This window comes from Tenrec ecaudatus, chromosome 9 (assembly GCF_050624435.1).
Source record: "Tenrec ecaudatus isolate mTenEca1 chromosome 9, mTenEca1.hap1, whole genome shotgun sequence".
NCBI classification, from domain to species: domain Eukaryota; kingdom Metazoa; phylum Chordata; class Mammalia; order Afrosoricida; family Tenrecidae; genus Tenrec; species Tenrec ecaudatus.
This window is the reverse complement of record NC_134538.1, coordinates 53,308,908-53,330,203: the sequence shown is the minus strand read 5'-3', so window position 1 is coordinate 53,330,203 and position 21,296 is coordinate 53,308,908. Positions and strand designations below refer to the sequence as shown.

At 46.1% G+C, this 21,296-nt stretch overlaps 1 protein-coding gene and 1 non-coding gene across 5 annotated transcripts in view; both read right to left on the bottom strand.

Annotated features, from left to right (window-relative positions):
- Positions 1-570: 570 nt before the first annotated feature.
- The window catches only part of CCM2 (CCM2 scaffold protein), a 97,446-nt gene continuing 76,720 nt past the window's right edge, over positions 571-21,296 (bottom strand). For all 4 annotated transcript variants that reach the window (XM_075558121.1, XM_075558122.1, XM_075558123.1 and 1 more), the window contains 8 exons: positions 10,751-10,834; positions 10,094-10,277; positions 7,570-7,706; positions 6,232-6,376; positions 4,119-4,176; positions 3,444-3,582; positions 2,296-2,434; positions 571-1,256 (listed from right to left, as the gene is read on the bottom strand). In XM_075558121.1, coding sequence (XP_075414236.1) covers positions 976-1,256; positions 2,296-2,434; positions 3,444-3,582; positions 4,119-4,176; positions 6,232-6,376; positions 7,570-7,706; positions 10,094-10,277; positions 10,751-10,834 — 1,167 coding nt within the window. In that variant the 3' untranslated portion in view covers positions 571-975. The remainder of the gene's footprint in view (positions 1,257-2,295; positions 2,435-3,443; positions 3,583-4,118; positions 4,177-6,231; positions 6,377-7,569; positions 7,707-10,093; positions 10,278-10,750; positions 10,835-21,296) is intronic.
- On the bottom strand, positions 9,107-9,211 carry LOC142457500 (U6 spliceosomal RNA). The gene has a single exon (XR_012786227.1). It is a non-coding gene; the product is annotated as a U6 spliceosomal RNA (small nuclear RNA).

Here is a 21,296-nt window from a genome sequence, read left to right as displayed (position 1 = left end):
ACTTCAACACTGCCTTCTCAGCTCTCCACCCTGAAGAAAGGCCCAGCTCGACAGCAAGACCTGATGGCCTCCTTAGCTGCACCCCACAGGTTTTAGAACCCAGAGTCAGGCTGGGTGGGGAGGTCTGGGAGAAACTTCTGAGTTGGATTTGACCTGATGCTCCAGCTCAGCCGCAGGGAGGAGCTGGCTAGGGCCTGATAAGCCATTCTTAGGCTCTGTGGTGCTCAGGCTGAGAGGAGCAGCCCTGGGTGGCAGACTGACTATAGGCACAGGCTGGACCCCTCTGGGCCTCAGCCCCCAGGGGAGTGGGCAAAGCAGGGAGACCTGCATGCTGACTTCAGGGCCAGAGGGAGAAGCACAGGTGGGGGGAGGGGTAGTGCCAGTGCCACACCACTGGAGTTGGGCTGGGGGCAGGTGGCGTCTCCTCCACTCCCTTCCTCCCTGCTAAATCAAGCTAGCCTTGCTGAGAGCCCAGGCCTCACCCCAGGATAGATGTCCAGAGCTGAACCCAACCAGGACTTTCCTCTTGACATCAGCTCCCTTACCCATGAGAAATGCGCTAGGCAACCAGAGATTTAAATGATTCACATTGTAGCCCGCTTTTTGAAAGGTCTCTGAGAGTTACAATAGGAACATTGTGTGCAAAAACGGAAACTTGTGCAGGAAGTGACCAACACTGGGCTAGATCACATAGCTGGCCTAGTCCATCCCTTCTCCGGGCGTGGACACTGAGATGCGGGAGTGGCTGTCCAAGAACAGAGCCTCAGCCTCTGCCCGTCCCCTCGGCTACTGTGCACGGCAGGGCAGCAGGAACACATGCTCCTGCACGGAGACAGCAGCGGGGCCTGGACTCCTCCCAGCAGCCTCCCGCTCGGGGGGACGAGCCCATCCGTGAAGGGCAGCCAGGGCGGCGACAGGAAGCAGGCCAGGCTCTGCCTTCCCCTAACGCCACACAGTGCTCTCCCTGAGGATGCGTTACGCAGAGTCCTGGTCCATGCTGCAGCCCAGCGCCTCAATGTCGTTGCTGATATCCGAGATCATGCGGTCCCACTCGTCTCCCTCAGAGGGCAAGGATTGGTCATCGGAGCTACCGGCGGCCCTGTTCCCATTGGTGGTGGAGCTGGAGGCAGTGCTGGCGGCCCGTCGGTACCTGCCAAAGCTATCTGTGATGATGCCCCGGCCATCCTTCACCCCAATTGTCTCCAGGAAGTTCTCAAAGTGCTGGCTGTCCTTCTCGGGGATGAAGGGGCGTAGACCTGGCAGAGACACAACTGTCATCACTTCATCTGGATAGACAGCCAGGCCCCTCCCAGGAAGGGGAGCCCAGCCCCACACTGCATCTGGGATGCTTGCTGTTGAAGTGGGGCTGCGGAGCTCAGAACCAATGAGTTGGCACAGTGGGCATCCAGGGGCCCTGGGTCTCAAAGCAGATGCAGGACAGATCCGAGGCTGGGGCAATGAGTGCAGACCAGACCTGCCCCCATCTGCTAGATAAAGGCTCTGGGCAAAAACAAAAACAAAGGGAGAAGACAAGATGCTTGACTGAGGCAGCATCCCTCACTGGCCCAGGGGTGGGACTGCAGACCCTCCATAGCTGCTTCCTCACCCCTTAGTCCTAACCAAAGGCCGAGCTTCACAGACAAGGCCGGATGAAGTCCTCAGACACATTTATACACATTCAGAGCCCTGAAAGAGCAAGGCCAGGATGGTGAGAGTCTGAGGGGAACGTTTGAACTGGACCTGACCTTAAACTCTGGCTGGGTGTTAGGCCCCAGGCATGAATCGCAGGAGCCCGACACTCAGGCTCTTCGGTACTCAGAGTGAGAGCAGATGCCCTTGGTGACGGTTTGCTTATGGACACAGGCTGGACCCAGGAGGCCTTCAGCTGAATTGCTAACTAGTCAGCCTTTGGGGAGCCCGTGCCATGCTCATGCCCACTGGGAGTTATCTGACTCAGGTGGCCACGTTTAGTGTGGATGTCTAGAACCCACCCTACCACCTGGAGGGGCTTCACCTTGTCTGCTACATATTCTGCTGCCTTCTTCAAGAGCAGTCCTGGCCCCCGGCAGCTGGCATAGACTCTCCCCACTGCCAGCTTATCTCACTACCCTAGGACATCCCGTTGCTCCCTCAGAGTCTTGTTCCTGGGTCCTGAGGGCAGTGAGTGATGTGGGACACCCCCTGTCACCGGGAAAGCCATCCCAAGCAGAACGACCTGGGTTTCTCCCGAGACCCTGTGTTAACATGTTTTGGTTTAAATCTCTTTCTACCCAACAACCACGGCAGCGTTCTCACCCAACAGGAGGAACTTGCGACTGTCCCCATACAGCTGTCGCAAGTTGATGCAGAACTCGTGGATGGAGGCCCCGTTGCGGTATTCATGCAGCAACATGGCAAACTGCTGGATCTCCTGGGATGACAGCTTGTTGCGCAGCTGGAAGAAAGCAGAGCCGCCAGGGCTGGGGACGGGGAGCTGAGAGGCAGTGGGGTCCGCACTCACTGCCGTCTGTGCCTTGCTGGAGCCCCGGGCCAGAGCTCCCCACTCTGGGCAGAGCCCCTGGCCATGGACACCAGGCATGCAATCTGCACCAGGCTTATGTGGCCATCTGGCACGATCCCCGTCCCTCCTCCTGTGCTCCCCCATTGTAGCACCAGCGAATCTAGTATGTGACCAAGAGTCAGAGCCTGGGTCAAGAGCCTAAGTCACTGGGACCCGGCTCTCCCTCTGGGACGGAGGCAAGGCTGCGAGAGCAGGACGAGGGAGCGGGGGTTCACCCAAGCCCTGCAATGTGAAAGGGACTCGCTCCCACAATCCCAGGATGTCGAAAGAACTCAGTATCTGGGACATCATGTTCTGGGGAACCTTGAGAGAAGAATCAGCTGCAGCATCCAGAGTGTGGTGGCCACAGTCAGCCACAGAAGAGGAGCCAGGCCACCTTCCTAAGAACGAAGGGGCACCACTGAACTAATCACGTCTGAGCCTGCACCTGGGGCCTGAGCCATGAGCTGACTGCCCTCTGGGATAGGGCACACTCAAACAGCACAACTAGGCTTTGAGACTCAGCAGAGAGGGGAAGGAACTGGTATGGGCATAGCCTGGCAGGGGAGTGAGCACAGGATCCCAGGCCTAGGTTAGGTCTGCAGTCCTGCCCCAGAGGCCAACATGCCGCACGCATACTCGGCCTGGCTCACACCCCCAGGAGAGGGTGCACTGGGAAGGGGCTACATTTACAGAAAGGATGGCCAAGAGTTTCCCTGCTTCTGCTCCTCCTTGGCCAGACCCACCCCGCCCTACCCACTAAGGCTGGGGTTTCTGCCTATGTCCTCTCTCAAGGTGGCTCATTTGGGACTTCCAAGCAATGCAGAGCTGGCGGCCACGGCAGCTCAGCCATGGTCAGCTGGGCCTTGCTCTGTCTGTGGCCCTGGGCCCAGGAAAGGCATACCGTCTGCATGTAGTCTTGCAGGAGCTCAGTGGCTGTGGTGCTCAGCTCACTATCACTGGCTGTCTTGGGGTGGGGTGATGGTGGCATGCAGAAGGACAATGTCGCGAAGCCACCCACATCCGTGGGGTCAGGGAACGAGCTGTGGAGTAGAGAGGTGTGTGAGAGTGCAGCAGGGGCCCCTGACTCTGCTAGCACGCCAGGCCTGTTGCCCTAGGACATCCCGGGGCTACGTGGAGGCAGGAGGTAAAGGGAGAGGCTTGGCTGGGTTCACGGCACAAGGCTGCAGGCACTATGATGAAGAGTCTACTCAGGAGATGGCCAAGGCCCTGGCAGAGGACTAAGGCAATTCAGCTTGCCTTTTGTACATCTCTCCCCAGCAGGTGCCGGGAAGAAGGGCAGGATTAGGGATGACAGAGGTCCTGGGAGCCTGGGACAGGTACATATCTGCTAGAGGGGTTCTTGAGAGCAGAATCAAGCCTCTGAGCAAGAAAAGATGGAATCCATGGTGTGGAGGGTCGGTCCCTTACTGGGTGGGGAACTGGGCTCAAAGGCAGGTGAAGTATGTGCAAAATCAGCTGACTGAAGGGTGTAGCGTGGGGGCAAAGCAGCGCACAAACACTAGCAGTGCAGCACCAGCTGCTGCGTGCCGGGGCCGGGACAGGGGGCTCTACTTACAAAGTGCTGGCCTCTGTCTCGTAGGCTTCTTTGATGTCCACTTTGGTGGACAAGTCATCTGTGAGGCAAATGTGAACACACAGGGTGTTGGTTACACAGCAAAGAGGCCTGTGTGAGACGAGCCGTCAGGGCTGCTGGGCTGGGACGGGCACGCCAGCCACCAGCCACTCAGGAACCGCCCCCGCCCCCGCTGCACCCCATACATGTGCTTCCTGGGATTTATCCATGCACGCTCTGACACAAAGCCTTGATGACTGTTGCCTCTAACCCAAACTCTCAGCATTAGATTTCTCCAAGGAACTGAGCCAGACATGCCACAGACCACCAGTTCACACAGCTCATGAGAGCAAAGTCACATCCCAAGCCAGCTGGCCTTCTGTCTCTGCCACGGCTCCTGGGGGCTGAAATGACGCGCAGCACTGACAGAAGGGCTGGCCCAGGCAGTTATACAAGAGGTGCTCAGTGAAAAAGCCACAGCTGCCTGAGAAACTACTAGTGAGAACCAGCCAGTGGGCACAGAGCTGCCGTGATCAGCAGCGAGGGCCTTACGGGAAAAGCAGGTCAATTAGGAAGCAGGACTTTAAATAGCAGTGGACAGGAGAGGATGGGAGAAAAAAGGACCATTTCTCACTGTGGTCAGCAGAATCCAAAGATGCTCTCATCCCCAGAATTTACGAAAAGTCGGTTGCATGGCAAAAGGAAATTAAAGTTGCCAACGAAATCAAGACTGAAGTTTATCCTAAAGTAGGGAGATTAGCCTGTTTTATCTGGGAGGACTGAAGCCACCTCCCTCTCTCTCTCACACACACACACGTGCGCGCAATGGAGTCAAGTGACTCGCAAGATCCGTAGTAAAAGAACTGCTCCCAAGGATAATCAATTCTGTGACCTTTTGGACCAAGGCCACTTTCAATGGTCTGTGGGCACATTAGAACTACCAGACATTTGGTTAGCAGCCGAGCGCTCGACCATCTCTGTCATACAGACAAAGCACGGGTCCTTAAGGGGGAGGGACCATCAGCGAGACGTGATGGTGCAGGCTGTGAAGCTGCAGTACGGGCTCTGCGTCCAAGAACACGGTGGCCTACAGAGGCTAGAAAAGGACAGGAAGCAGGTTCTCCTTCAAACTCTCTGGAATGGACAGAGTTCTGCCAACACCTTGATTCTAGCCTTATGGACTTCTAGCCTCTTCGGGTGTTAAGTTTGGGGACCTGAGACTGCAGCCCCAGGAAGAAATACCAGGCTCTCTGTGTATAGGAGGAGCCCAGTGAGGTCAGCAGAAAGGTACATCATCCAGCACGCTGAGGGCGGGCAAGACCAGAAAGAACGTCTACTCGGGAGTGTGCCTGCATCACAAACTCCCAACCTGCAGACCTAGGATCTGTGTCCTTGTCTGTCAAAAGTTTTGAGAGAGAGACAGAAAGGAAGGAAGGAAGGAAGGGAGGGAGGGAGGGAGGGAGGGAGGAAAGGAGGGAGGGAGGGAGGGAGGGAAGAAAGAAAGAAAGAAAGAAAGAAAGAAAGAAAGAAAGAAAGAAAGAAAGAAAGAAAGAAAGAAAGAAAGAAGGAAGGCCGGCCCCTTTGGGGAATTTAAAATCCATTTAAGAATCAGACTCATCACACACACAGTAAAATGTTGATGACTAAACATCTGATTGACCGACGTCCTGAGTCCTAACTCTTGCAGTTTGAAAGGTTTGCCCGACGTGTCCACAGATGGACTGTTTTGTGCAGACTCCTGAGAGGTCTTCAGAAATTGCCGCTGCCAGCTCAGTCCATCTGGGCACCTTGTGGGCTCCTGTCCATTCTTTCCCACCCACCATCCCAGGCTTCCGAGCAGCCATCCTGTAACCAACCCCTGACTGCCCAGTGGCCAAGGCCTGGGGTGCAACATGGGAGAGGCCTCAGACCTACTCCCTGCTCTGAATTAAGCGTCGTGACTAGTCACATGCAGTTCCAGAGTAAGTACGCAAGGACCCCAGAGTTACCCTAGGAAGCTATCTAGCTGTCTAGATCATTCTGCTCAAAAGTTCCCGAGAAAACAGTAAGTTGCTGTCTTGATTACTCTTGAGGAGGTGGGTGGAGGGGGGGCTTCCAGAAAGGGAGATGTGCTCACCCAATGTATCGCTGTGCAGGGAAAGGTGCTGGGTGGGTGTCGAGGCTCCATCAAATATTGCTCTGTCCAGAAAGTCAATGGTGGACTCCGTATAAACAATCTGGAAGACCTGGCTGAGCAGCACACACAGCTCTTCTGCAGCTCCCTGGGGGGTCGGGGGAGAAGAACAGCCGCTGCGGCTCGTCGCCGTCTCCGCGTGGGTCTGTCAACGTGCCCCAACTGCCCCAGATGCTCAGTTGCCAAACACACAGATGAGTGGTGCATGCATGAAGAAAGTGTCAGCCCTAGAGCCAAGTGTCCCTCTGCCTTCAACTGCCAAATGGAAATATTGTGAAAAGGACCCTGCCGACTGCACTGGGCCTATGTGAGATGGGAGAGGTGGCCCGGCGGTGGTCTCACATTCATCCACTGATGACAGGGAGCAGGTGTAGGTCGAGGAGCTGGTCTGTCAGCACCTTCCTCTCCATTCATCTCTCTGGCACATCTCTTCCCATCCCCTGAACCGCCAGCTCTCTCCCCTCAAACTCCCTGCCACTGAGTCCATGCCAACTCACAGCGAGCCTACCCGACAGGGCAGAACTGCCTCTGTGACTGTAACTCCTTACAGGAGTCAAAAAGCCCATCTGATTCTCGTGGAGCTGCTGAGCTTACGGGTAGCAGCCCACTGTGTGACCACAACCCCAGCAGTGCGTGTAGACGGCACTCTCAACAGAAAAACGTTTAGGGCGGTGTTCCGTCTGTTGCCTTACAGCAAGCTCTAAACCCAGAGCCATTCTGCCCTCTTAGGACATACGGCCAATGTCTGAGGGCAGTTTCAGTGTCACCCAAGGGGCTCTTCTGGCACTTGGAGGGGAGAGGCCAGGGGTAGTGTTAAATATCCTGCAGTGCTCAAGACGAACCCCCAAAACAAAAGGCTGCCGTTGAACTGATTCCAACTCACAGCAAACCTGTGTGCTCCGAGGGGAACTGCAAGGCGATGACCTTTCAGAAGCAGATGCCAAGCTTTCTTCCGAACAATGGTTAGAATCTGGTTAGAAATGTCAAAGGGGCCAAGGATGGGGACCTGGCTCTAGGACAACACTCTGTTGCAGGGCAGTTACAATAACTCACAGAAAGGCATGGAGTGATCCACCCAAGGTGACACAGTTGCTAGGGGACCGAGTGGGGCCCAAACCCCAACCCCAACTCCAAGCTCTTGGCACCTGTCCCAGTCTTCTCCTAACAGGTAACTCCACTGTCAGAGTAAGGTGGAGAGAGTGAGGGACTGGGAAGGTCAGAGGGACAGGCAGAGCCTGGGGGCAGCCTGGGCTCAACGGCAGGAAGCGTGCATACTCTTACCTTGCTCTCCATCGCCAGGACCACCAAGCAGCATGCTTCCACAGGCACCACGCCACTGCCGGACAGGGAGCCCGACGTCAGGCCGCGGGAACTCTCTGCGCACAGACTCTGACTGGGGGAGATGCCAGGGTCCTGGGCTGGGAACACGGAGCATCTCCATTTAGATCACTGAAGGGTCTAGTGTACTACCAGGCCAGGTACACAGGCTACACCTTGGGATGATGTTGCAAATGACTCTAGCAATAGCCCAGGTGACTCGGACTGCCCGGCCAGCCTTGCAAAGGCTATCGGGAGCCTCCCCTGATGAAATGAGGAATGAGGCAAGCAGTTGACAGGCCTCACCCACATCTCAGCGGTTTGGACAACCGTCTCTTAGAGAGGCTTTTCCTCACCTCCCGACGGTTCTTCCAGCTTACCTAATGAAAACGCTCACAGGAACCCCAGGCCTAAGCCAGTCTCCTTCATCCTCTTTGTCCCTGACTCCGCCCACTCACACCGCCCCTGAAGGGACGGACTATGCAGCAGTGCGACAAATGAAGGTTAGGCGTGATTAAAAAGCAAAGGTCTCCTGCCAGACAGACTTGGTTCAAGATAATTTACTAACTCGGTGAGCTAGATCAAGTTACTTCATCTATCTAAACTCAAGTACTGCCCTCTGTAAAATGAGAATATGATAGACTTGGTCTTAGAGATTTAATTATGGACATTAAATGAGATAATCCATATAGAATGCTTTGTATTAGTTTGATCAATATTAAATCACCATTTTCATATACTACAGTGGCTACATACAAGCAGGTTCATATGGTCCAACTGAACTGATGCCTGGCTTTAAATGGCAGCCTCACACAGCATGAAGGATGAGCAAATGTGAGGGCCTGCACTCCGCAGGGCCGGGGCACAGGGTGGGTGGTGCGATGTGCAACTGAGTGTGCATGGCAGTATGTCTACGAAGACCAGAGGGAAGTGATGCACCTACAGGGACAGCAAGGAGAAGGGTTTCTGGGGGGCACAGTGAGAGGGAGTGGGGGGGGGGTGGTATAAGGGAGCTGATGTCAAGGATTGAGGAAGGAAAAGAATGTTCTGAAACTGATGGTGGTAGCTGTTACCCAACACTGCTTGATGTGACCGAACTATGGAATGACATATGTATTAACTCCCAATAAAATGGTTTCAAACACATGAGAATGTGTGTGCAAGGCAGCATACATGAGTGCAATGCAACAGTGTATGCGTGAGCAGAGTGAGTGGGAACAAGCGGGTGAGCATGTGTGCACCAGAGCGAGTACCTGAGTGCTATGGGGTTGGGGGGAACGGCGTGTCTAAGCTATTACTGCGAACAGCAACAACTCCCCGCACTGTCTCGCACCCCACTCCAGAGTAAACCTAGGTGGGGTGCGATGCAGTGACCCCATTAGATGCGTAGGCCAACCCGTGCCTGTCAACTACCGTGCCTGTCAACTACCGACAATAGTGATCATAAGTATGGCTCAAGTCAAAATAATGAGAGCTCCATAGGGACTTTACTTGTTTGTTTTTTAATATGGAAGGTTTCACTAATTTGCGTGTCAGCCTTGCACAGGGGCCATGCTAATCTTCTCTGTATCGGTCCCATTTTAGTAATGTGTGCCGTCGCAGCATGACTTTTTGTTAGAAGCCTGTGGCTGCCCAAAGAACTGAAACTCAAGTGGAAGAGCAATTCTCTGTGTGCTCAGAAAGGCCAGGCTAAGCGTCCCCTGCCTTTCTCAAACGGTGGCTTCCAGCTGGGCCCAGGACATGCTCTGTGACACCGACTTCAAACCCAGGACGCTATGGGCACTGCAGCATTTTCCCTGCGTTCTGCTGTGCGTTCACACTGTGGCTCAAAGCCTGGCTGATGTTGTTTTTCCTACTGAGTTCATTCTCTCCCGCTTAAACATTCCATTATCTGTTTTCCTTAGAAACATCGACAGATGCAAAGAGGGAGGGTAGAATGATGATTTTACATAGCGGAGGAGCCAAACCCTACCTGAATGTTCAGGAGGATAACAAGTTGTTCTGACTCTACTACAAAAGAAGTATCGGGCAAGTCAGCCTATTGCAGCACCCCAAGCTCGGGGAGGGGTGCGTATGTGTTGACCAACCTTCCCCCTGCTGGGGCACCTGTGCTGAGGTGAGGCTGTCCCTGTGCTTCGGTAATGGGCCTCACCGTGTAGAGCTGGAGGCCAGCACCTCTGGGCAGAGGGATGCGAGACTCATTTGTTGACACCAGCCCCAAATACTTGCCACAAGGGCCTGAGTGAGCTGATTGACTTTGCTCAGTTCTATTCCTGGGCCAAGGCCTTCTGTAGCCAGTGGATATCCCGGAATAGGCCTTGAAAGCGAGGGTCAACCCCATCCGCTAAGGGTACTACCCGATTAGACCCCAGGGATCCCACCTCATGCCATACAAACTGTCTTGACAGCCTCATCAGGTCTGTGGATTCATTCCCAGGACACGGTCTGGGTTGCTTTTACCTCGTCAGCCCACCTTCCAGCTCTGTACCTGTCTTCAGGACCACCAGGTGCGCCGAGTCATCCCGGATGTAAGAGACAGCAGCGATGTCATGAATGGGGACCCTGAGGATGATGTCTTCCCCATCTCTCCATGTCAATTTGACATTGTAGGCAGAGAGGCTGATCACGGCATCGTGCTCTGGGGTCAAGTGTCCAGGAAGCTGGTGGGCCCTCTGGAAAGATCCACAGGTCATCAGAAATGTAGAGCCCTGGCTGTGGTTGTGGGTCAGGGCTCCTCACCACCCCCCCACCCCCACAAACACTGGCTGGTTGAAATCACTGGGTCAGTGCTTATCTAAGGAAAATATGATAAAACAAGCTTGTTCCCAGCAATAGTCGTCACACCATTTCACAAAGGCTGCAGGGCTGAAAGGATTGAAGGGATTCTTACGGAGCTGCCTTTACAGTCAGCGCTCTAGCATGTTGCTTGGAATCGCTTGAAATTTCAAATATTAGAAACAGCCCTTAATCACATGTAGCAAGTAGTGGATAATGTGCATATTCAGGGTGAGGAACAGTCTTAATGGCTGGGAGCAAGATGCACCTACCATGCGCTAAAATTGGACCATACAACCCAAATATGAGGGCCCCGATAAAAGCACAGAGTAGGCCAAGGCACAATATGGAGTTAAGAGAATATGATTACCTTTGCATTGTCTATAAAATGCAGAATTTCAGTCCTACTGGAAGGATTCAGGTATCCTGGTATGGAAGTTAACTGACCTAAATACTGAAAGAGATTGGGAAAAGAGTAGCATGAGAGATGGAAGACCAGCCCAACCACATCCCCAAAGTCAGAGCTGAGGTACACCGTACGGCCCTGAGCATCCCTGGTCTCTGTGCTGCTAAGCAGCAGAATTCTTGTCTAGAAGTGTTTGCTTTCTTACAGGAACGTCCATTTCCTGTTACACAGTACTGTTTCACAGAAAATGTTGCAATGAACATATCAAGACTAGTTTTAGTAAAGCATGGACTTCTACTAATATATCTCAGAGTCCTGTAGTGTGAGCAGTCACCCAGGCAGCAAATTACACAGCGCCTGTTAGGTTCACATCTGCTATCTAACACACACGTGCACACATATTACTATTTTTATTGTGTTAACTTCACCCCAAGAACAACCTTCAGAGAACTGACATATTTGGCTATTAAAAAGGGATAAAGTAATACTTCCATCTAGGAAGTACGTGACAGACATACCTCCCCTCTGCCTGGCTCTCACCAGGAACTTGGCAAGACAGAGCAATGGGTAACAAAGGGACTTTCTTTTCCTCATGAAGATAAGGACCAATCTCTATAAACACTGTAAATTGTTATAAAACACTACAGATTATCCGAAACACCTTAATTTCAGAGATGTGAAAAATAATCTTAGTGACATATTAGCAAGTGCTTAATTATAATATTTAATTAACAATCCTAGAACTTCAAAAATCTCTTCAAAAAATTTCAAATGTTTTAAGCTAAAAATCTATATAAAGGTCACATGCTTTCTGACATTTATGCAATCAGGCTTCAGAACTGTAATTAAATAATGACTACAGATGAAGATCCAACCCTGAAATTGTAAAATATGATTAGAAAATGGGGGGCAGGGGGAAAGGTCTAAATTTTATTAAAGAAATCTCACCTGCTACATTCCTGATTTGTGGACATTAATTCTTTGCTTAAATACTTGAGATAAGAAACAGAATACATTCTGAAGTAGTCTATTCTAATGCAGAAGACCTGCCTTTGTTCTAGAAAGTTCTAATGTCTGGACAGTTGTTTGGGATTGATCCTCTAGTCTTTCCCATCTGTACCGTTTGGTTCTCTTTTTCGAGAGACATTCTTGACTTGGTCTTTCACCATTCTATTGAATTTTTAATGTGGACTGTCAGTCTTAATTCCAGAGAGCTATTTCTTTTCTCCAGGTTTCTCCAGCTTCCTTTGAAACACCCTGTTCTTATTTCTTACCCTTCTGAGGTTTTAAATATATATGTATATACTTCTGAAGCATAACTCATATACAGTGAAATGTATATTATCTTAAAGGTATCATTTGGTCATATATAGACTCCCAAGTAACCAACCCCTCAAAATAGAGAGATTTCGTAATTTACTACAGCAGAGAGTGATGACTTGATTAGATCTGGCTTTCCACTCCCATTGGTAATTTGGAAATGTGGTTGTAGGGATTCTTGAAGTACTTCCTGGATATTAGGGGGGTTCCAGTGTGAAGGCTTGAATGCTACCAGGGGTGGTCCTCTGGAAGAAGTGTCATATATAAGAGGCATGCACTTTGAAGGAGGTACTTCCTACCTGGGTGGTGTAATAGTGACAAGCTGGGCTGCTAATCACAAGGTCAACAGTGTGAGCCCAGCAGGCACTCCAAGGGAGGAAGATAAGGCTTTCTACTTCCATAAAGGATTATCATCCTGGAACCCCCTCAGGGCAGTTCTACCCTGTCCTATAGGGTTGCTATGAGTCAGAGCTGATTCAAGGGCAGTGAGTTTTTTTAAGGTAAGTCCCCTTTTCAGTCAATTCCCAGTGCTAACACTCAGAAGTTACAGGTATTCTGATTTCTATAACTACATTAGTTTTCTTGTTTAAGAACCAAGTGCAACTGGAAATATATAGTATATATTCCAGAATATAAGTTTAACAATCAACTTTACCGCCTCTAAATAAAAACCTGTACAAACCCTTCTTTACCTTGGTGTAGGGCAAAACATTACAACTATGCGTATGTTGTAGCTATATCGCTACTGAATTCAACCCACTAAAAAGCAAAATCTATGATAATAATAATAATCTATAACTTATCAAGGGTTTGTGAGGGTGGGCGGGCAGGAAAAGGGGAAAATGAGGAGCTGATATCTGGGCTCAAGTAGAGAGGAAATGCGTTGAAAATGATGATGGCAGCTTCTGTGCAAATGTGCAATGGCAAAAATTAAAAAAAATAAAATAAAAAGCAAAGTCAATAAAAGGAAAGACTGATAAATTTGATTACATAAAAAGAAAAAGACAAATGACATATAGGAAGAAAACATGTGAAGCACATGATCACAGATAAAGGGTTAATGTACCTAGTGATCACAGAACTCCTTAAAACTGAAGAATAATCCACCATTTCAGATCAACAAAGTCCAGAGAGCAGGAAGAGCTAGGAAAGAAACAGATGAAAATGGGAAACAGAGCAGGGGGTGGCTTATGTTACATTACAGAGATTGCAATCAAGGACATGAAACACAATGTGCATGAACTGAGTTGAAAACGGATTTTCTCTGTAATCCTTCACCCAACTCGCAAGGTGGGGATGAGGTGAAAATATTACAGTCCTACAGGGAAAAAATGGGCAGACAGCCTGGGAATAGGGGATTCATCATACACTAAATGAAACTGGCCAACCTTAATACTCAGTAAGTTGATAACCCACCACAAGTTCTAAGTGATCTAAGTTCATTATTTTGCTAGGTTGTTGTATCGATTTAGCTTCCTTTCATCTATCTTGCTTTTTAATTCAAGAAAGACTTGCCAGGATTGATTTATTACACAGATGTGGCAACAATTACTCTCTGATGCTAGCATTTTTCCTACATTTAAAGAACATTCTGTCCACCCTTCATGTTTTAAAAAGTACTGTTTTGATGTTCTGATGTATGGATTTTTATTTATTCAGTGTGAAGTGAAGTTGGGTGTGATTCCTTGGTTATTGATCACCAAGAACAGAATTCAACAATCTAAATGATGACAATAAAATTCAAGATCTCTACAATGAATCCAATGTCCAGAACAAAACTAAAGATTCAGAACATATTTAAAGATAGACTACAATGTGACCTGTAGCCAAAAAAGAAAATCAGTCAATGAACACAAATTCTCAGATAAGAAAAGGAGTAATAATTATTCAAATGTTTTCAGTATGTTAAACAATCTACAGAAAAAGGTGGCTATAATGAGAACTTCCAAGAGATTTATAAACTCTAAAAAGATAATAAAATAGTCTCTCAGCTAAAAACTCACTGCTGTGAAGTTGACGGTTCTAGGGCAGCGTAGAGCTGCTTTCCAGTTTCTGAGGCTGTTACCCTACAGGGCAAAGCCCCGTCCTCCTGTGGAGTGGTTGCGAACCTGTGGTTAGCTGTCTCCTGCGGAACTACCAGAACTGCCAACTACAGTTTCTGCTGTATTGTAGCACTGCCCTACTCCAAAATGTCCTCATCCTAAATCCAAAAAAAAAAACCTGTGAATATGATCATTTACACGGCAGAAGGGACTTTGCAAATGTTTTTTGATTAAGAATACTGAGATGCATTTTCCAGTAGACCAGATGTAACCCCTGCCCTCCACCTCCACCGCCGCCCCGCCCCAACACACAAACATGACTCAACTGAGACATGGCCACACTATGTGTACACAACAGAACTACTTCATAGGCTTTGCTTGCTTTTAATCTTTATAGAAGCAAATTAAGAGGCCTTTTCTTCTGTGGCACTATGGAACGGGTTCAAAATGCTGGCCGTTCAGGTAGTAACCAAAAGCAAACTATTTATGTTTACCCAGGGACCAGATTACCACCACAACCACTCAAATCGACCATAGGAGACAGAGTAGAACTACTCCTTATAGTTTCCAAAGCGGCTTCTTTATGGGAGCAGACAGCCTCGTCTTTCTCCTGCAGAGTAATGAGTGCGCTCGATGCACCAACCGGGTAGCAGCCCGATGCTTCGATCCTTAGAATATAGCCACCAGGGTTCTTAAATGTAGACGAGCGAGGAGTACCAGTTCTAGAGAGATGCATGAAGATGCAAGGCTCTGCCTTTGAAGATGGGAGGAGGTCATGAGAAGAAATGTGGGCAGTTATTACATACCGTATATACTCAGTATAAGCTGACCCGACTATCAGCTGGCACCTAGTGTTACCACAAAAACTGCATTAAAAATGTGCTGAAAAACCCAGCTTATACACAAGTATATACAGTATGTAAAGTTAAAAAATAGATTCTTTAGCATCTCCAAAAAGGAACAAAACCCTGCCAATGCTTGATTTTAGTCCCAGGAGACTCATTTCAGACTTCTGATATCCAGAAGTGTACGAAAACTAATTCCTATTGTTTTGCTGTCAGGATTTGTTATAGCAGCAATAGGTAATACAGATAGGACAGACAGCAGATTTGACAAGGCAATAAAGTAATAAAGTAAGAGTGAACTTGAATACAGCTATAGAAATTGTTTAAATTTTTAAATGAAAGCATGGGGACAAAAACAAACAAACAAAAAGCACTAAGTCTCAATGATCTTTGGGACAATATTAAGTGACTTATTGGGAGTTAGCAGCTGAAGGAAGAAGAAAAATCAACACAAGGAATAACATGAAAACATTTCCAGATTTTATTACAAAGAGCAATGCACTGGTCCAGGAAAACCGAGACTCTCCAAACACAGTAAGCCTTTCCCAAGCACAACACATCACATTCAAATAGAATGACAGTTGATTTTCCATCAAAAACATCCTAGGACAGAAAAAAATTAAAGGGAAAAAACCACGTAAAACCTGTCAACCTAGCTTCTGTATCTTTCAAAAATGAAGGTGAAAAAGACATTCTTAGGCACACAAAAATGAAAAGACTTTGTTATCAGTTAATTGACACTAAAAGAAATGTCAGAAGTTTTTCATGCTCAAGAGAAATTATTCCAAGAAGAACAGAAATGGTAACGAAATGGGCATGACGGACTGAAAAACAGACTCCCAAAGATGTCAGGTTCTATTTCCAGGACCTTGAAATGTTGCCTTTTGTGGAAAAAGGGTCTTTGCACATGTGATTAAGGTACAGCTCTTGCATAAGGAGCTGCTGTTTCATAATCTTAGTGGGTTTTATTGGATTACCTTTCCTTGGATTGGGTATGCATATGGTTATCTTCCAGTCAGGTAACTTTTTCAAGTTTCTTGGCAAAGACCACTGAGTGCTTCTGAAAGTGTACAGATTTGTCAAAACCCCTCAGCTGGTCTTCTGTCAGTCCCTGGAGCCTAGTTCTTCACTAAGGCCTTCACTGCTGCTTGGATTTCTTCCTTCACTACAATCAGTGGGCGGTCATCTGCTCCCTCCTGAAACGCACAAACAGTGACCAGCTCTTGTTGGTATGGTCAAGGTACACTCTGCATCTTCTTCTGATGCTTCTTGCATCGGTCAATTTTTTTGTCCATATGGCCAAACAGCAAATCAATTGCCCATGAATTAAATCCAACTTGTAGAAACTACACAGGACATAACAGAGTAGCACTAACTGCCCCCAAAGTGTTTTCTTCTCTCATTCCTGTCATTTTTTCTTTTCCTTCCGTCTTTCGTTTCCTGAAGCCAATAAAACATATACTGCCAAATTGAGGCAAAATAACTGAGTGAGACTATCAGCTTTGATGGAAGAAAAAAACTTGGGGTTATAACATGCAGCTAGAAATCCAGTCAAAGCAGATTCATCCCACTGGTTTTAGAATCTAACACTATACTCCGTTTTTAAAAACAGAAGTATTTTAAACCTCAAAATCAAATGCATGTATTAGTATGAAACTATTCTTGAAATTTAAGAATGAAATAAAACAGTAAATGCTATGGGCAAGAAGGAACCCTTGAAAATTCTTCATGTACGTTCCTATGACTGGAAATTAGATGTGTATTATAATGTGCTGTTGAATCGATTCCATCTCATAACCCTACATGGACCGATTAGAACTTCCCCATTGGGCTTCCCAAAGGATTGTAATGGCTCTAAATAGTTACAGAAGCAGGCAGCCATATCTTTCTCCCCTGGAATAACAGAGGGGTTCAAACTGCCAACCTTTCTGTTAGCAGATTAATTCTTCAATATTGCAACCAGAGGCTTAAATTCTTCTTTGCTTCTTTCAGCTTAATAAATGTCACACATTCTTCCTTTTCAGTTGTCTAGCTCCAGATCTTTGCACACTTCACTGTAATACCTTAGTGTCTTGAGACACTCTATGATTGTCTTTCAGCTCTCCTACTCCATCATTTCTTTCTTTCATCTTAGCTATACTACCTTCAAGAGCAAATTTCAGAGGATCTTCTAACATTCACCGTTGTCATTTCTTTTGTCTTTTTAATGATCTTTTTACTTTCTTCCCTTTTTTTGGCTTTCTTCATCTGGATGATGTCCTTTGTGCCATCACACAGCTTGTCTGGTCATTGGACCTTCGTGTTCAATGCTTCACATCTATTATCGAGGTGATCTCTAAGTACAGGTGGGAGACACTCAAGGTTACTCTGATTCTTGTGGACTTATTTTCATTTTCTTCAGCTTCAACTTGAACTTGTATAGCATGTTCTGCAGTCAGCACCTGGCCTTGTTCCGATTGATACTGAGCTTCTCTTTCACCTCTTTGCACAGCTGCCGTCCATTTCACTCCTGTGCATTCTGTCTGGTGAGGTCCAAGAGCGCAGCTATCATTATTTGGTGTGAGTGAGGGGGTGTTTCTGAAAACATGACAAAAGGTGTTTCTGACAAATGTTGATCTTGTAAATTTTTATATGAAATCTCTGGGCTTATTTTTGCAAAAAAAAAGCATATTTTCATAACTACTGATATGTCCTCTTTATTTTCAACTTTTGCATTCCAATCATCAGTAATTATCAATGTCTATTGATTGCACGTTTGATGAATTTCAGACCCCAGAAAGTAAAAGTCTTCAATTTCATTATCATTGACACGTTGCATCTTTGGTATGTGGTTGGTGCATGAATTTTAAAACTAGTCGTATTAACTGGTCTTCCTTGTAAGTCTAGTCTACCATTGGCAGTTTTGTACTTCGGAACAGATCTTGACATGTTCTTTCTTTGTGACAACTATGCCATTACTCCTCGTCAGTCTGTTAAGTCCCAGGATGGTATACCATGTGACTGATTCAAAGTAGCCAGCATCAATCTACTTCAGCTCACTAATGCCTACCTGTGATCCATTTCATACTTTGTACAATGTCTAATCTTTCTTGATTTATACTTTATACATTTCATATTTTTATTACTAGTGGATATTTGCAACTCTTCTCATTTTGTGTATAAATATAAAATTTTTATTAAATTCTCTAAATGTCAATTATTTTAAAAGCAAAAATAATGGATCATGAGGTTTATAGCATGTGTGTATACACATAATTATATATACTGTAGTTTCTACTACGATCGTATAATGTAGAAGCAATATATTACAATAGCAGAAAGGGAAGGAGTATTATACGTGGAAGTCAATGTTATAAGGCTTTTGAATTATAGGTAAAGTGGTAAGATAGAAGACAATAAGTTAAGAATGCAGTTTATAATTCCTAGAGTAATAATAATACAAAGAAGTATCACACACTTAAAAAAGGGGATACAAAATGGAATGCTAACACAGTAACAGTATAACACCCAATTAATACTAAAGACAAGACAAGAGGAACAAAGAACAGAGGTGAAGAACAGAAAACAAATATTAGAAACACTCAGACAAGTCCAACTACTGAATAATGACATTAAATGTAAATGAACTATATGCTGTCATTAAAAAGCAGAAATAATCAGACTGAATTAAAAATAAGATGGAATCACATACTATTTGTAAGAGATATACTGTTTAGTTTTTTTTAATTGTGTGGAAATTTCAGACTTTCAGAAAAGTTGCAAAAATAAGAATAGTACAAAGAATACCAATATAAGTTAAGATGTATTTCCATTTTATTCAACTGGTCTGTATACAACATATTAAGTTTGGTAATTTTGGGGGGAGGTATCCAGTAGACCTAATTCCCCTCAAAGTTCTACCTTCTTAGTATTTTCATAGTTAATCTCATGTGCTTATCATTTTAAGGATCAACTTGAACTGAAGCACTTTAAATCAACAGACACCAACAAGCTGAAAGCAAAAGCCTAGACAGGGATATGCCAGGTAACTAATAAGCCTAAGAAAGCTTCTAAGGTTTCGAAGATGAAACAATGACATGGAACATTACCAGTGAAAAGGAAAGTCAATTCGTCACCATGAAAGAGGACTGACCCATGCTTCAAACTAAATATACATATATTTAATAATAAACCAACCAAGCAACCAACACTGCCATAGTCAATTCTCATAGCAACTCTTTGCTGAGTTCCTGAGCTTGTCTATCTTTACAGGACTTGATTGCCCCAACTTTCTTCCACGAGTGAGTAGTGGGTTTGAACCAGTTACCTTGTCATTACCAATTCCACACTTACTCAGGGCTCTGCATCTAATAATAGAGCTTCAAAATATTTGAAGCCAAATCTGACAAAACTAAAAGGAAAACTAAAATGCACAATCATAGTTGGAGATTTTAACACTTCTTTTCTCAGGAGTTACAGAATAAGCAAAAACATTTTTAAAACAATATATAAGACACAAAGTATGTACTAAGGAAGGAAAACAGATGAATAATTATTCAATCTAGGCGAGTGGACAAGCATTCATTGTAACAGTCTTTGAAAGTCTCTGTTTACTTAAAGCCACTTAAATAGAAGGAAAAATCATTACCACCAAAAGTGGAACTGAGATAAACTACTATTTTCTGTTTTAAGAAAGGTAATACTATTTTAAACCAGTTTTTTAAAACATGGATATTAACTACAAACAATTTTCTAAAGGATTTCCTTTTTCAGTCTCCTACTGGGGTCATATTCCATTTTAGGATCTGGCCATGAATTTACACTGATCTTTCAACCTTTTTTGTTTTTTTAGTTGCAGTCAGTTATTTTTTACAACATATTAAAATTCTCATCATTTCCATTTTGGCTGTTCTGTTTCCACTAATCTAATTTCTCTGGCCCCCTACACCGGGATCTCTTTATTGTGAAGCACTTGTGGACCCTTTGATTTCACGGAGATGATTTAATTAAGTGAGCACAGTACTTACAGGTGGTCAGTACTTGAGCCAAGCTGCAACTTATTTAGTTACAAGGTAAATGAAGATGTTAGTTTGTATTCCCGGTTTGAAGAGCATCTCAGGACAACACTCCTAGGGAGCCCTCCAGTCTTAACTAATCCAACAAACCTCTTTGTTTTAGGAACTTAAGATACTGCTCCGCATTTTCCTCCTATTAATTTAGGGTCCACTGATTTGTGGCCTCGTTTAGAGTGGTTGCTAGTGGACACTATCTCATTTCGGTTTCAGGGTAGAGGAGGCGATGGTTCGTATACCAGGGGTTAGCAAACTTTTGGAACAGAAGAGCCAATCCTGTTTTCACACAACTAAAAAAATTATTTGAGAGCTTTAAATATAATTTTACAAATGAAATCACCATTATCTGAATAACATCCTTTAAAATTTTTATAAATGATACTAAGGGTTATTTTCATTTTGCTTCAGAGCCACACGTACGTATTGAAAAAAAATCGCAAATGGCTCACAGTGTTTGCCTACCGTTGGTATAGAATCTGCCAAGCCAAACTCACTGCCTCCAAGCTGATGGCGACTCATACTGACCCACTAGGACAGGGCAGAACTGCCTCTGTGAGATCCTGAGGTGGTTTTGAACTTTGGACCTCGTGGATTGCAACATATGGCGTACCCACTATGCCACCTGGCCTCCTATGGTATAGACTATAAGTTCCTAAATTTGTCTATCTCCCCTTTTTGGAAATGAAAGTACTCAGTGCTACTCTGGCAATGAAAACTACTGTTCTGTAGCCCACAATCCCGGGAAAAGCCAGCTCATCTGCCTCTGCAGTCCCCCCGGACTGTTTTAGCACCTCCCAGGAGGCAGTCTGGTCTGTTCTGGGAAATACCGATGTAGACTACTAGACTATATAGACTAGTTTCTTCTTTGCATCTGTGGTTTCTTTTTTAACCACCAGCTACCGTATATACTCGAGTATAAGCTAACCCAGAAATCAGTCCAAGCACCTAATTTTACCACAAAACTGCATTAAAAATGTGCTGAAAAACTCAGCTCATATACGAGTATATATGGTAAGTAGAGCCCAAAGTTGTATCATAGATGGTGATTTAAAAGCTTTAAACTCCACAAACACTACTAATCAGGATGGAGAGCATAACTTTATGAAGTGTATGGTAACAGTTAACAGATATTCCACAAGACTAGGGTCTTACACCTTCACACTCAGAAAACCAACCCAGCAGGGTGTTGGGTTATATTTTAAAAGTATCTGTGCTCTCCTATTTGAGTTCTTATCTATTTAAAATATTACCA